At 33.1% G+C, this 15,632-nt stretch overlaps 1 protein-coding gene across 1 annotated transcript in view; it reads right to left on the reverse strand.

The window, feature by feature from the left end:
* Nucleotides 1-15,632, reverse strand: part of LOC142323501 (uncharacterized) — a 222,737-nt gene that overhangs the window by 8,091 nt on the left and 199,014 nt on the right. The window contains exon 6 of the mRNA XM_075363238.1: nt 14,282-14,565. Coding sequence (XP_075219353.1) covers nt 14,282-14,565 — 284 coding nt within the window. The remainder of the gene's footprint in view (nt 1-14,281; nt 14,566-15,632) is intronic.

The following is a 15,632-nucleotide window of genomic DNA, read 5'->3' on the forward strand; positions in this document are numbered from 1 at the left end:
TAGCAGCCAAATGAGGAAATTGTAAATATCTCTATTTATTTATTTAATTGGCGTATACCGATTTAAACTTACAGTTTTCTAAGCGATTGAGTTCCTCGAGAAACATTTTACCGTGCGGATCGTACAGCAATTTTCTGAGATGCAAACAACTAATGGCTAAACTCTCCGATTGTCTCACCCGACTCAGTGCTGCGTAGGCCTGGCCCTAGGCAAAGATCCGAGTGCTCAGATGTAAGACAGATCTACCTAGGGAAGTCCCTTGTATTTTATGCACCGTCACAGCCCAATACAATATTAATGGCAGCATACGCCGTTCCACTTTGCCCTGTTCCCCTAAAGCATCAAATTCCACAATAGTGGGCTCAACCCTCAATCCGACGCCGATAGCATTACCTCTAATCGTACTCTCATACAAACTGCAAAAACCGTTCGTGGGAGCACGCCGAGTTCAAGCTGGACTCAGAGTACCGCAGGCCACTCGATTTTTCTGAATGTATAAGTTAATTGTTTTCTGTTTTCGCTCCATCGTGATTTTGTATTATACTAGCAAATACCCCGTTTGAATTTTGAAAATCGGATGATTGTTTGCAGAGATATTATAAGAGCGCCCCATTGCACCTCACAAAACAGCACTCCAGGGGCACTCCGTTTGTTACCAGTTAATGGTGATGATTACCCTAGCCTCGTACGACGTGCTCGTTTCACTCTAGCCTTGCAAGCACTCCCCACGGGATTAAACAGAAGTTTTTTAAATTTATTCAACATTTTATTTTATTTAATGTAAATTTAATTTTATTATTTTTGTAATACAGTGATTCAAATAAACGGGATATTTTAAAAATTAAATAACGTTAATGAAACATTTTTTTTAGAAAATGAATTTTATTTCATGTAATTGTACAAATGTTGCCATTTTAGGATACATACATTTTAGTTTATTTTTAAAGATGACATCTTCCAGGTGACCTCCTCTTCTACGTAAACACTCACGAAGTCTCTTCGTTAAATTGCTCATGGTTTGACGTAACATCTCAACTGGAATTTCCGCAATTGCTTCTCGGATCTTTGCCTTCAGTTCTTCCGTTGTAGCAGGTCTACTGTGGAACGCTTTGCTTTTAAGGTGACCCCACAAAAAGTAATCGCAAGCTGAGAGATCAGGCGATCTGGGAGGCCATCTAATACCACCATTTCGTGAAATGACACGTTGTCCAAACAATCGGCGTACAGCTGCCATCGATATTCGTGCAGTATGTGACGTTGCTCCGTCTTGTTGAAACCAGGCTGTGTTAAGAATCGGTGGAAATCTCTTTTGTTGTTCCACAACAAAGGTTTCAAGCACGGCTACGTAACGAGCCGACGTCACTGTAATCGCAAGACCGTTGTCATCCTCAAAAAAATAAGGGCCTATAACACCGTAAGATGACATAGCACACCACCACACGGTCACTGTCTAGCTCTGCAACGGACGCTGGTGTAGCTGCGTAAGATTTTCTTGTGCCCAGTATCTGAAATTTTTCTTGTTAAAAAATCCACTGAGGTGGAAATGCGCTTCGTCTGACATCCACAGTTCGTGAACAAACTCTTCGTTATCATTTATCTTCTGAAGCATTACATTACAGAATTGTGCTCGCACAACTGCATCGTTCGGTTTCAGTTCCTGGACGATCTGCAACTTGTATGGATGGTATTGCAAGTCTTTCACTAACATTCTTCGAACACTTGAACTATGCAATTGTAAAGATGCTGAGAGACGACGGATTGAGTGATGTGGACTTCGTGTGACAGCATCTTGCAAAGCTTGAACATTCTGTGGTGTACGGACGGTTCGCTCACGGGCTGGAGGTTTCCTTTTCATTGCCGAATCAGTTTCCTCAAAATTAGATATCCATGTTTTAATTGCATGTGCTGATGGAACACGGTCGTGCCGTCCCAGATTAAAATGACGGCGAAATTCTCTACGCGCTCCCTCCATACTGTCATTGTTTTTGTAAAACGCTTTGATAGCAAATGCACGTTGCGCACCACTCCAAGTATCCATGACAACTAAATGGCAGATTAGGTTAGAGAGGCTGGCGCCACTTATCAAGTGGTACCAATCGCCCACGGCTACCAACACAACTTTCAAAATTTCCCGTTTCTTTGAATCACCCTGTATTATTCATCCCATTGATTTGAATCATTCACAGAGGTTCACAGTTTAATTTAATTAATTCAATTCATTATAGTTTGTGTTTCGAACGGCAAATCTCCACTTCTACATACATAATTTTATATATATACATATTTATATAGCCTACGACATTACTGGTAACGTAAGGATTGCAACGCGGGGTCATACATCTAAATCGGTTTGGCCGTTGAGCTGCTGCAGTGGATCATACAAACATACAACGTTCTAAATACATTGCACTCTTTATTGGGCAATCGTACAAAAATACACGCAGGCGATTCAAATTCGACACGTTTTTTTAGTGCATTCAAAAGTGTGTCTTCCTAAATGCAAAAAAACTGCAGGCAATAACATCGACTGGGAACATTCGAGAAAAGTTGCGCCGTTAATAAAAGATGGCCATAAAAGTTATTGAAAGCATTATGACGTTATTGAAAGCATTATGACATTATTGAAAAAACTCTGCCTTCCTAAATTTCATTTCAACCACCGTGGAAAAACATAAAAAATAAATAACCTAGCAATACTTCCATCCGAGTTAAAAGAAGAAAATATTTCCAATACGAAATTTTGTTTAATTAATGCCAAAAGTGTGACAATATCGAACTATTTTAAAACTTATATAGTGTTTTATTTAATTTCAGGTGTAACGTTTTCAATATTATTCTGTGTTATGCATAATGAATAATAATACAATCTGCTGTCATAGTATATTATACATTAATAATTACTTATTTCAATTATACAAGTTTTTTTGTTTATAAATCATGTCAGTACATTCCTTTACCGTCTGTATTTCTTCCGCATGTTTTTTAAGTGTTTTTTTTTATTCCGTTTCATTACGGCTTAAAACACTTGTTTATTATATGATTTCATTTGTATTAATAAACGTATTGAAATCTGTAGGTTTTGAATCGCATATTTTTTATGATATGAAAGAATTAATTAATTAATGCATTTATAAAATTACCGAGTATACCTATCGATAATAAATTCTGCCGATGGTAGCCTGTGAGTCAGGTTGTAATTTTTATCGAAAAAGCCATTCGATAATGTAAGTTTAATTATAGCGACGATGATATTGTAGTATCGGATCACAAGACGGAAAAACTGAAAAAATCTTCAATTAAACTTCAGGCTAAAGAAAATTTCGGGTAAATTCAGCCGGTGAAAGGTCAATGAAATAATCTCATTTAGTATATCATAAATCCGACTTTCAACCTAAGCATTTATTTTAACGATTTAGTTTTTTTTTAAAACTTTATATACATTTAAAAAACTATGCAGATTACTTTCAGTCTAACGCAAACTGCTGTGTGCTGTACCGACTAAAAAAACTGTATGAACGACTAGAATGCAAATATTTAAGCAAAGATTTTCAAAAAATTCATTTCAAAGTATTTATTTAATTAAAAAATTTGTTAAAAATATTGTTACAAATCGTTGAAATTTAAAAGAAGCGCTATTGGTAACTTCAGTGATGAAAGAGCCGGATAATTAGATCTGAAAATATCGTCTATAAGAAAAATTTTGATGTGTTTTAAAACTAAGTCGTTAGAATTTATGATGTATTAAAAAAGACCTTACAGAAATGATTTCTCTTTGTTTAAAAAAGTAATTAAATTTTATTCGATTCTATCGTAAATAATCAAAATGCTGTAATTATTAATTAAATATAATTATCAATTAATTATTTAATTAAATTCTGTAATTATTAATAAATAAATTCAAATAAAAAACCCAAACCAAGCGTTACAAAAAACTAATGAAAATAAATGATAATTAACACGGTAAGGACTTGCTTATAAAAATGGCTTAAATAATTGAAGATTTTTACCAGGAATATAAGATAACAGAGCAGATCCGATCAAAGAGTGACGCATCAGATTATCTGAATATCGGAAAATAACAAGAATTGAAAATATTAAATACATCTGATACGTCATCAAAAACCCTTTGAAAAAAGCAAGAAATATGTCATGGGAATGTCGGAATTGTTATAAAAGTATCGATCGATAATAGAGAAAAGATGAAAGAGACAGAAGTAACGTGAATCTGAAGATCATTAGAGACGAAAGAATCGGAAAAGGATCGATGAAAACTCAGATGTCCGAGAACATAGCGGAAAAGTAATTTAACGATGACGTAGTGAGAAGAAGGTAGCAAGTGGAAGAAGAAAAATGGCAGGGGTGTAAGGTATAATCCGAACCGAGAGTAATTTACAGAATTGTAATTCTATAGTTCTGTACTGCTACTCGTTGCTGGCGCTTATGTTATTGCTTTGTCGGCAATATCGAATATACCACAGCTTGTAATTTAAGCTCGTTATTTATAAAAACTTTTTTTATTTTATAAAGTTATTTTTTTTTTATTATAAGTGTTTTTTGTACTATAATGAATACAGATTAATTGCATTATAACTTGCACTTGTTACGATGGTTTTTTTTTGTCTTCAGTCATTTGACTGGTTTGATGCAGCTCTCCAAGATTCCCTATCTAGGGCTAGTCGTTTCATTTCAGTATATCCTCTACATCCTACATCCCTAACAATTTGTTTTACATATTCCAAACGTGGCCTGCCTACACAATTTTTTCCTTCTACCTGTCCTTCCAATATCAAAGCGACTATTCCAGGATGCCTTAGTATGTGGCCTATAAGTCTGTCTCTTCTTTTAACTATATTTTTCCAAATGCTTCTTTCTTCATCTATTTGCCGCAATACCTCTTCATTTGTCACTTTATCCACCAATCTGATTTTAAACATTCTCCTATAGCTCCACATTTCAAAAGCTTCTAATCTTTTCTTCTCAGATACTCCGATTGTCCAAGTTTCACTTCCATATAAAGCGACACTCCAAACATATACTTTCAAAAATCTTTTCCTGACATTTAAATTAATTTTTGATGTAAACGATGGCAAATAAAATTATTCATTCATTTATATTTAAAAAAAATATATATACATGTAATTTTGAAAAAAAAAGTAAAATGCATTGATTGGTGGAAATGTATTAGTCGATAGCGCTGCTGAATCAGAATCTAAAACGGTTACTATGGCCGATTCTAGTCATCGACGTCTACGGATTACGTGTTGAAGGCTTTCCCTGTTCTGGCTCCAACACGGCTAACATTAAATCCGAAGCAATATTTGTTTTTGCTACGTACCCGCTCATTTTTTATCTTCTTGGGGGTGGGGGGTTTCAAGACATCATCGTGAAAGTTCAAATCCTAGTAAAGGCAGTTACTTTTATACGGATTTGAATATTAGATCATGGATACCGGTGTTCTTTGGTGACTGGATTTCAATTAACTACATATCTCATGAACGGTCGACCTGAGACCGTGCAAGACTACACTTCATTTACATTCATACATATCATCCTCTGAAGTAAGGTGGTTCTGGAGGCTAAACAGAAAAAATGATATTAAGCGGATAATATTTCAAAGTGCTACACAAAAAAGTTACATATCGGTCGGATTAGATTTTACTGGCCTGCTTCATTTAGACCGAATCAGTTTTCAATTTTAATTTGATATAAGAATTTCTTTAATTTATATAAGAATCAATTCTCTAACTGACCAAGGTTTTAGATTAATTGTATTAATTTCATATTTAACAGAATCAATTTTTAAAGATAAACATGTTGATTTATTTCAATAACTGACTACTTGCTAATTTTTTTCTTTTCGATATCCCTTTATCCTAACATGTTTTAGGAATTATATAGGTTTGTATAATTCACAGCGCGCTAAAGTTGTGCTTCTTTAAACGGAATTAAAGTGTTACAGTAACTCAGCAACAATTTCTAGCTCATTTTAACACTCGATGGATTCCGGCAAGAAACACCATTCTCCGTTTATACCGTAAATTCGAGGAAGGAGACAGCATAAACGAAGATCCTTAAGACCTTAAGCAGCTCTGGTTCGTTCTCCGGAAAATATCGAAGTATTTTGTGATGCCATACAACTTAGTCCGGGAAAGTCTACACGGCAAGCTTCACAAGAAATGGAAATATCTCGTAGTACAGTACAAAGAATATTACCAGAGATCTCAAGCTGTTTCCATACAAATTGACTGTCCTGCCTGAGTTAACACAACCTAACAAGAAAAAAAAATTGGAGTTTGCACAGTGGACGGAAGGGAAGATGATGTTCTACTTAACACCTGGTTTTCAAACGAGCCTTATTTTCATATTGATGGGATTGTCAACAAACAAAATGTCCATTATTGGGTGACAGTAGCACCACAAATCGTGCATGAAAAACAATAACATGAGCCTAAAGTAACCGAATAGGCAGCTTTATCCAGTCACGGATTGATAGGGCCACTGTTTTTTGACGATAAAGTTAATTCTCAACGCTATTTGGATATTTTAAGGAATGGTTTTCTACCCAAACTGCTTGCGACTGAGTTGCCTATAGATAATCAATGGTTTATGAAAGATAATGCAACCCCTCAAATCGCTAATGTTGTATTGGATTTTTTAAATTCAAATTTTGGTAATCGCGTAATTTCAAACTGCTATCCAAGCCGCCACAATGAAAGTTTCTTTTGGCCACCTCTGAGTCCAGATTTAAATCCTTGTGATTTATTTTTTTTATGTGGATGTTTAAAAGAGAAACTTTTCCCGTTAATATCTCCAAATCTTATGGAAATGCGTGCGCGGATAGTTCAGTTGTGTGAAGAAATTCAAGAGGACTTGTTTCGGAGAGTCATCAGCAACGTACACATGTGCCGAGAAGAGATTGTTAGGTGTAACGGTGGCCATATTGAACATGTCATACTGTAAAAGAACTTTCCACAAACACTGTATTTATGTGTAAAGTTGTAATCATATTAAATTTAGAAATAAAAATGTAATCCAAAATTCAGATGTGTCATCTTATTGCGCGTCACGCTGTATAATTACCATACTTCTGTAGAGATAATGAATTTAATAAACATATTATTTAGAATCTTGAAAACCAGTTACATTTTTAAGCAAAATTAAAGTTGTGCACTAAATCTGAATTTGAGGTCAATACGTTGAAATTTAGACTGTTGCTTATCAGTCTTGGCGCTGATATTAAGAGAAAATTACGTACCATATTTTTGATCGGTATGACGAAACGTGATAAAACTTTTAAAAAATATTTGAAATTATAAACAATTCGCTTTCAAATTATACAGAAATCGTTTTTTCAGAAGGTCGTTTTGGGTTATTAGGAGCACACTATCGACCGTACTGGCAAGATAGTAATATATTTGTCCCTTATTTAATTTAACGGGTCATAAATTGAATAAACAGGTTAGATAACAAGAACGTGAACCGAAAAAAACCGGTTAAATAACATGATAAATACAATTTTTGGAAACATGTAAAATGAATACCTGTTTTTAATATCGATATAGATTTTATTTAAAAAGTTTTTTCCACATTTTATACAGAAAATGAAGAATAGACAAGGTAATTTTACTGCGTTAGTAAAGAGAAAATACTGAATTGCTATTATTTTTATCTTATTGATTGTGTGTTCAGTAATTTACGAGAAATATAACAAATCTCAATGCATAGAAAAAATTAACACCACACTCTATTAAGAATTCCATTAATAATATTTAATTAATTACTAACAGATTCATTAATGCTGTGTATAACGCTATAATTACTGATTAGAATGGTTTATTTTTTTATTTTTTGTATAATCATCGTAATTAATTCTTTTTAACCGACTTAAAAATGGAGGTTATGTATTCGACCCGTATATTTTTTTTTATGTTTGTTCGCACATAATTTTTTTTTATTAATCCGATTCAAATAAATCTTGTTACATTTGACGCAGATGCTTTTCGCGGTAGTACCATAATGTTTAAAAAATGTTTTAGACAAAAAAATCGTTCTGAAAATTGACAAAAAAGATTTTTTTGCCGTCCGGCGGGTAGGTAGGAACAGTGGGAATTCTGATATTCTATATGTATGCGTCACGTTAGATGATGTTACATCATCTTCTAGGATACATAATGTGAGTTACTGTACAAGTAGCACCGTTAATAAACTCATCAGAAATCGAGATGTTTCGTCTTAAATCTTTCAAATCAAATATACATTATACATAATATACAGCATCGGTAGGGACACTAGGCATCTTATAATTCTATATACGTTCATCACATTACATGGTCTTGATGTCGGTTCCATTTTTTTTTTTAGCCAACATACAAACAAATTCTGAATCAACTTGTAACATTAGCAATTTCATCCCCCGTGTCAGTTAACACAGAAAAAATGTAACATCACTTTTTTCGATCTATGATTAAAGGTAGATTTAATATTGTTTTAATAAAACACTACCACAGATTTAGTGCTGAGGATGATTCAAAAGATTAACATAAATCTGAGGTCGGTCATACATGATGCTACTAATCGGGGATTAAAATGATCTGTTACTGCAGTAAATGGTGTTAGTGAAAAATAAACTATAAATGAACCTTTTTTCGCTCGATGTACTTTCTTAATGTAGTCAAGATGTCAAACAAGCAGGATCTGGCTGTTTAACAACAATATTATTTTAATTTTTTTTTTGTTTGATGTGTATGGGCATTGAATCCTAAGGCCATTAGTTCTCACCGCAACGTTTAAAACTAAAGTAATATCACTATTAGGATCGTCAGATATAAGGGTATATGGGGCTCTTCATTCAAATAAAACACAAAAATAAACGTAACATTAAAATCATTTAAATTACTAGACTATATATACAAATTACTAGACAATACCAAATAAACAAAGAAACTCTGTGCTTGGGTGTAAAGGGTCTTCACACAGGGAATCCGCAATCAAACACAAATACAAATAATAACGTTGAAGGCTTTCTTGCCTCTAATCCTGTATGTGTAATCCCCAAGTAAGGGGTATATCTAATAATAGGGCGGTCTAAAAAACTGATGTTTTTGAATAATGTCAGTGTGTATATGGTTATGGATAGTTTTAGTCAATGTAAATTCCATCTGCAGAGGGTTGTACTTCAATCTTGGACCTTGTTTTATCCAATGTTAATGTAAGTGTAGACAATAGAGAGTGATTATCTTTTTCTCCTGATGTCACTCATGATGCCCTTGCAGTGAATATTATGGTAGAGAAGATGGTAGAAATCAAATCTACCAGGCAAACTTTTGACTATACTAGAGATGACTACATCAGGTCTCTATATAATGTTGTAAAAGAGACAGACTGGAGTGTAGTTTATTCTTCTCCAAAAATTAATGATTACATTCTTAAGAGGAAAACATGATCAAATTCCTTTTCTGGCTGCTTTTCCCAATAAGTGTTTTAAGTATAAAAAAGTGGAACATCGAAACTTCAAGAGAACTTTAAGCTGCTTATTATGATGAGTTTGCTCTATTAAGAATCTACTACAAAGGAAACCATCACCAGGAACAGGAAGATAGAGGAAGAGCTTAAAGTAAAGCCTGCAACTCTATTTAAATATGTAAAATCCTTCACAAAGTAAGCTACTGTACTATATCCGATTAAAATTCAAGACAACATTATTATTGATGTCAAAGAATTTATTAAGGAATCTGGAAAGTATTTCCAGTCTGTCTACCAATCTCTGGATAATAAGCTTAGATTTAATAGTATTGATGTCCACTGCATTAGTGATACAGTAGGAATTCCTCACGTTACTGAAGAAAACATGTTAGTGTACTGCATGGTTAAGAGTGTGATCGGCTGGTAGTGATTGTATCCCATCTTTCATCATTAAAGGTATTACAGAGCTGATCTCACTCATTTTTGCATGGATTTTTAATGTCAGTCTTGATTCTGATAAATTTTCTTGTTATTGGAAAATGGCACTGGTAACAACTATTTCCCAGAAAGGTGATCTTTATGTAATTCCAAATTATAGGCCTGCCTCTGTTTTAAATGATGGCAAAAGCATTTGAGAGAGTTGTTCATCATCACATCTACAATTCCTTGAATAAATATTTGTTAATACTGTTCAAAGGCACATGATTTTGTAACTAAAAGATCTACAGCTACAAACCTAAATGAAATGTCATCGCGTCAGAGGTTGAAAATCAAAGAGAAACTGATGCCATCTACTTCAATTTTAGGAATGCTTTTGACAAGGTTCATCATGACATCTTGATGCATAAGCTAGAAGTTCATGGTGTCACTGGTTCTATGCAGAGATGGATGTATTCATACTTATTTAATAGGATATTTCAGATGGTAGTTTATGGTAAAATTTCTAGCATATATGTTGTTTGGTGTTCCACAGAGCCAATATTGAATCCACTTTTATTTTTATAAATAACATCACACTTGGTATAAAATTACAAAATTCGCTGAAAATGTCAACCTCTACAGAAATTTGGACTTGTATAGTGATTCTTTTGCCCTTCAATAGAATGTAAAAGGGATTCATAAATGGTCGGTTGATAATGCATTGCCTCTGAATCTTGATAAAAAAATTATTATGACCTCTACTAGAAAGATGCTACTCGTAAAATAACATTATAAAATAGCTACCCATGAAATACGTTGAGTTTAACAATCTGTGACTTAGGCGTTACCTTCAACCCTGAGCTTGTAGACAGCATACACCTAAAGCACGAAGGAATCTTGTGCTGCTTTCATAGGTTGTCATAACTTTCAGGAAGCAAACATAAACTGTCATCATTATCACTAGTATTGAAAACAATCTGTAATCAAGTTTAGAATAGTAATGAGTATTGTTCAGTGATTTGGAACTACAATAGAGAGTTCAGTAATCTGAAGATTGAAGCTGTGAGATGGAAATTTCTTTAGAATTTTCAGCAGAGAAGGCTGAGTATGCACCAATGTTCATAATAGTGGAATGCAGAACTGGGCATTAAGTCATTTTAATCAAAGATGAAAATGCAAGATGTTATGTACATTTATAATGCAATACTTAGACTTACAGATATTGACATCTTAGGTATAGGCATCAGAGTACTGTACTTGAATAATAGGAAGCATAATTTATTTACATTTTCAAATTGAACCATCTTATCTCCAACTACAAGATTTATTGAAAGTCTTAACTTGGATAATGTTAAAGAAGTAGATGGGTTTCATGAAAATCTGATTTCGTTTAAATGGAATGCTTGAACGAAAGCTTTACATGATGACTACTGGTTTGTGAATTTTTCATAATCATTTTTTTTCTGTTTACCCAGACTTGACATTATTTAATTTTATAAGTGTTTAATATTTATGTAATGTAATTAATTATTATTTTTGTTTTAAGTTATCTATCACCCCACTTTACAGATGTATTTCATGTAGGGAATAGTTTTTTATGATTTGTTTTGACTAGTACCTTCTATACTTTATGACTTTACATTTAACTTAGAATAGGTACGTTAACCATGTACTGTTTGATTTGACTGCCTGCAGTCTGTGTGTGGCTGTTTTATCTTAAATAGGGATAATGTTAGTTACCGTTAGTTCCCAATCTCCCGACAGGATAGTGAAGGACACTAAGATTTTTCATTTACTGTTCTGCTGCACTTTTTCTTACACTTAACTAGGTCTTCCCTGTTTCCTGTTCATAGATTAGGTGTATTCATGGAGGTTCTGGATGGATATAAGGGGTGAAAGGAAGCCATATATTAAATAAATCTATTAAATTATTATTATTATTATAATTATTATTATTATTATTATTAATAATTCCTGTATTTAATGAGGTCTATAACTTGCATGAAATATACAATTATAGATCTGTTTCTGTAATTAATACAGTTTCTAAGGTTTAGAAAAGAATAATCTCTTTGCATTTATATTGCAATGTAGAGAGATACGTTTATTCTTGGCAGCATGGCTTTATGGTGAGAAGATCTGCAGCCACCAATTTAAATGACATGCTGTCCTTTGTGGCATCAGAAGTAGAGAATCGGGAACAGATTGAATAATATACCTTTATTTTTGCAAGACTTTCAGCTGTGTTCCCATTGACTTACTTATTCATAAGTTAAAACTATTTGATCTTCAAGGAGAAATGTTGCAAGTCCTACCTTACAAATAGGATTTTTCAAGTCTAAGTATTAGGTAAAGTCTGAAGTGGCTACACTGAAACATCTGGCATTCCACAGAGATTTTGGTTTTCTATTATTATATTGTACATTAATGACATTAGAAAAAGCAATGAGCCAAATATTTTGATATTTGCTGATGATGTCATATTATATTCTGAACTCAATGGTTATGAGATTTTTAGCCATTCAAAAGGATATTGATAAAATTTCTGTATTATCCAAATGTAATGAAATAACACTTAATTTGGACAAGACATCTTGACCAACTACTCTTGGAAGACTTTAATGGTGAAGTATCATTATTTAATTAATGTTACAGAATTGCATCAAGTGGAGAAAGTTCATGACTTGAGAGTTATTTTGGATACCACGTTGCTTCTGAATAGCCATGCACAGGAGATAATATCTGAAGTGAGACTGAATCTTGGACAGCTTCTTCAGGTAAGCTGGCACTTTAAGCGAACTGATAACATGTTGATGCTGTACCAGACCATGATGAGATCAGTTTTAGAATAACAATCACTGATCTGAAATTATAATAGAGCAAATACCATGGAATAGATAGAAAGAGTTCAAGAAAATTCCCATTCAACTTGCACCTGCGTGGTTTATTCAGTAGAGGTCTAGCGTATGAAGAACAAATTGCTTGATTTAAAAACTCTTGGAGAGAGGAGATGCCAGCATGATGGTATGTTTATTTACAAGGCATTGTATGGACTCATGGATGTCAATGTTTCTGGATTGGGATTTAGAGTGCTTTATGTGAACAAGCTAAATGAAAGGCATGGTAAATTGTTAGCTATTGGAAGATGTACAGGGAGCTTAAACAAGGTCAACCAAAGCACGGATGTAGAAGTTTTAACCAGAGGCTAGGGACTTTTAAAAATAAACTTAAAACCATGAAGATATATGGCAGTTACAAAATCGATTTTAATTATATTGATTGATTTTTATTTATTGATGAATTTCTTCGAAACGATAATTTTTAACTATATTTGATATAAATGTATTAAAATGTTAAAAAAGTAGTAATAAAAGAAACATTAAAGTTATTATATAAACCACTTTGTGTTGGATTAGTTTAGGATGTATTTAATTATTGGTTTAATATAGTTTATTCTAAATTATTCCCCTTCCTGTTTTCAGTTAGTTAAGGTGCATTACACTAAGGATCTTCTGTTCTGTTCTATTGCACCTTCTTCCAAACATTGGATAGGTCATCTTGCTTCTCTCAGTTGATAGGGTTATCTTCATGGAAAAATGTGGGATGCCTATAAGGAGAGATAAAAAAAATATTATTATTGGATGTATTGATGCAAAGAAATTTTTAATTTCACCTCTTTTGAAAAATAAATTTTTAACTATTGATTGTTTGTTTAACGTACACATGAAAAATTTTATTTTTTTACCAAATGAGTGAGGATAGTTTTAATTAGATTGTTAGCCTAAACCCACCGGGTTGGTCTAGTGGTTAACGCGTCTTCCCAAATCAGCTGATTTGGAAGCCGAGAGTTCCAGTGTTCAAGTCCTAGTAAAGGCAGTTACTTTTACACGGATTTGAGTACTAGATCATGCATATCGGTGTTCTTTAGTGGTTGGGTTTCAATTAACCACATATCTCAGGAATGGTCAAACTGAGACTGTACAAGACTACACTCACACATATTATCCTCTAAGTAATATCTGAATGGTAATTCCCAGAGGCTAAACAGGAAAAAGAAAGAAAGAAGACTGTTAGCCTGTTGAAACAGTACTTCAAGAGGTAATTAATACTTCTATGAGTCAATGCGTGGATTATCATAAGAAAGGGTAAGTTTATGTTAATAATTTATATGTTCATTTGAAGACTTATAGGAGTCAACTGCACAGCTTGCATGTTAGTTTTTTACCTATCGCTTGATCATGTAATGAAGTGGTTAGTGACTGATGTGACTGAGTTGTGTAGGAATGTATGCACAGGAAAGCAAAAACTAAAATAAATATAGCAGAGACTTCTGATTTAACACAACACATGTAAATCAAATTCTAAGAGCACTATACATTTATATACTTTATTCACTCGCCTTGTGGTCTGTGCTTCCTGTTCATTTTTCTACGAGGTGCTTGAACAATGTCATCCTCATAGTAGTCTGAATCATCATAATCTTCATCATAATAATACTCATAAACAGGACGTCTTCTACGATAAGGACGCCGGTGACGATTGCGTTGTGATCCTTGAGAGCGACGTGGAGGTAGCGGTGGCGGTGGTGGTGGAGGTTGTGGAGGAGATGCCGTTGTGGTCGGTTTAGCTGTGGTTGTCGTGGATGAAGGTGCAGTGGTAGCTTCTTTATACAAAGCCTCATTTCTAATAAAAAGGTTAATAATATTTACAAGAGCACACACAAAATCACACAAAATAACTAAATAAATATTTCATAATCATAAATATATCACTGAAAATAAGCATAAACATAGAAAATCTGCAATTACAAGTTAAAAATTTCTCTAAATTCTGCCAGTTTTCATATGCAAGAGAAACTCTTCAGACATCAGTAAACATCTTTTCTTATTTTTTATATCAGTTAAATATATATATTTTTAAATAAATTAAATTTAAAAATTGTTAAAAATTATTAATAAAAGTTTTCAATAGTTTTAATTAAACAGAAGATTCAAATCAATAAAAAATTGAAGAAGAGAAATATATTAAAGCTGCCTAATTTCTTGGCAACTGTTTTATTTGAGATAATTTAACTGGTTATAATCTCAATTGCTTTTAAGCTCTCTTTTGAGTTTATTTAGTTTTCAGTTTCTAATTGTATCTAGTAATGAACAAGAGAACAATTTATCAAGAAAATATTTTTCTATTGAAAAATTAAAGGCCCAAGTTATCTATGGTTAAAAACTAGTGCAATTATTTATGTATTTCAAAAGTTGTTTTTTTGTAAAAAAAACATCAACAGGAGTCCAAATAAACATTTAATGAAAGTAAAGGAATTAGGAAATAAATAACCACAGAAACTTTGCATTCTTCTTCTTGCTACTGAATGTTAAATTAAAGGAAATGTACTAAGAAACTATATTTCACTTGTATAGAACAGATCAAAATGTAATATCTGATAAAGATGAAACATAGATAAAATAATTTAAATACAGAATTGCTAGATTATCTTTCATAGGAAAACACTATGTGGAATGGATCTCTTGTTAAAGATAGGTCGAAGAATCCAAAAAGTCATGGAATGTATCAAACACCAAAAGATAGGAGTTGCTCTTTACATTTTCAGTCAATGAAACTTTGAGAGACAAGATGTGTTATTTGAAAGACTGGTAAATGATAAAACTACAAAGATATTAACACTTTCAGTGTAGATTTTGTAGTGGAACTATCTTAAAACAACCATCAATGTTGAATGTAGTTCAAGAACTACG

The sequence above is a fragment of the Lycorma delicatula genome, chromosome 4 (genome assembly GCF_047948215.1).
Source record: "Lycorma delicatula isolate Av1 chromosome 4, ASM4794821v1, whole genome shotgun sequence".
NCBI classification, from domain to species: domain Eukaryota; kingdom Metazoa; phylum Arthropoda; class Insecta; order Hemiptera; family Fulgoridae; genus Lycorma; species Lycorma delicatula.